The sequence below is a fragment of the Pteropus vampyrus genome, unplaced genomic scaffold (assembly GCF_000151845.1).
Source record: "Pteropus vampyrus isolate Shadow unplaced genomic scaffold, Pvam_2.0 Scaffold16776, whole genome shotgun sequence".
In the NCBI taxonomy this organism is placed as follows: domain Eukaryota; kingdom Metazoa; phylum Chordata; class Mammalia; order Chiroptera; family Pteropodidae; genus Pteropus; species Pteropus vampyrus.
In genome coordinates, this window is record NW_011905557.1 from 1 (window position 1) to 1,123 (window position 1,123).

Below are 1,123 nucleotides of genomic sequence, written 5' to 3' on the forward strand. Positions count from 1 at the left end.
TGTGAGCCAAACAAAACCTATTTGGGGACTGCTAGTTTATGACATCTGGCTAAGGATATGGCAGCCTAGTTTTCGCTGACCCCTGAGGATGGTTCTGTCCTACGGCTAAAACTGTTGCTCCCTGCTTTTTCTGCTGTCCCTTAGTGACAGCATCCATTACCAGATGGTGTATTCCTATGGCTCTGGGGTCGTGTGGGCCCTCGGTGTTGTTCCCTTCAGCCATGTGAACATTGTCAAGTTTAATGTGGAAGATGGAGAGATCATGCAGCAGGTATGGTCAGGCATATGCCTGGAGGAATCTTGTGAATTGAGGAGGGGAATAGATAGAGCCCTTCTTTGCACTGGGGACCAGGGAGCTGGGCTAGGCAGATGCAAAAGCCATTTAAGGTCTCTGATCCTGGTTACTTGGAGGCTACCTTTTCCTCATCAAGTATTTATATAAAGCCCTTGCATTCATGCATGGTATTCTCCTGGGGTGGCTAAAGAACTTGCATAGGTCTGTTTGTTACCTGTAAGTATCTTACAAGATGATAGTATAAAATAATGGTAGAGAAACCACATACGACAGATACAGTAGGGAAATGCTTATCTGAATTATGGTATTTACAATGACCTGGTATATATTTTCCAGTAACCAGAAAGAAAATCATGATTTTCCTATATCTTTGGAGCTTTCAGAAGGCTGGGGGGACAGGAAGAGCTCTTTGGGACTGGCCATGAAGAACCTTGTGCTTAGCCCCTGACTCCTACCCCCGACCCGCCCAGTGGAATGTGGCGGTGACTGCTGACGAGCTGAGAGGGAAAGTGTAAAAATTCTCACGGGCCTCCCGTTATGATGTCTTTCACGTAGGTCAGGGTTTCGACTCCCTGGCTGCAGAGTCTCACTGGAGCCTGCGGTGTGGTGGATGAGGCTGTCCTGGTGTGCCCTGACCCAAGCTCACGGTCCCTCCAGACTTTGGCCCTGGAGACGGAATGGGAGTTGAGGCACATCCCACTGCAGGTGAGAGGCTAGTGCTGTTTCCCTTGGCTCAAGGCATGCCTTTGCTGTTTAGAAAAGTCCCCCCAGTGTCACCGCTTCCATCCTGGGCCTCGGCAGCTATTCGGAGATCAGGTCTCTGGTTGA

At 49.4% G+C, this 1,123-nt stretch overlaps 1 protein-coding gene across 1 annotated transcript; it reads left to right on the forward strand.

Moving 5' to 3' along the window:
• The first annotated feature begins 113 nt into the window (after positions 1–113).
• Positions 114–1,027, forward strand: LOC111735150 (ER membrane protein complex subunit 1-like). Its single transcript, XM_023526893.1, has 2 exons — positions 114–271; positions 851–1,027. The coding sequence occupies exons 1-2, from the start codon at positions 164–166 to the stop codon at positions 1,010–1,012; spliced, it is 270 nt and encodes an 89-aa protein (XP_023382661.1). The 5' UTR covers positions 114–163; the 3' UTR covers positions 1,013–1,027.
• Positions 1,028–1,123: the final 96 nt, after the last annotated feature.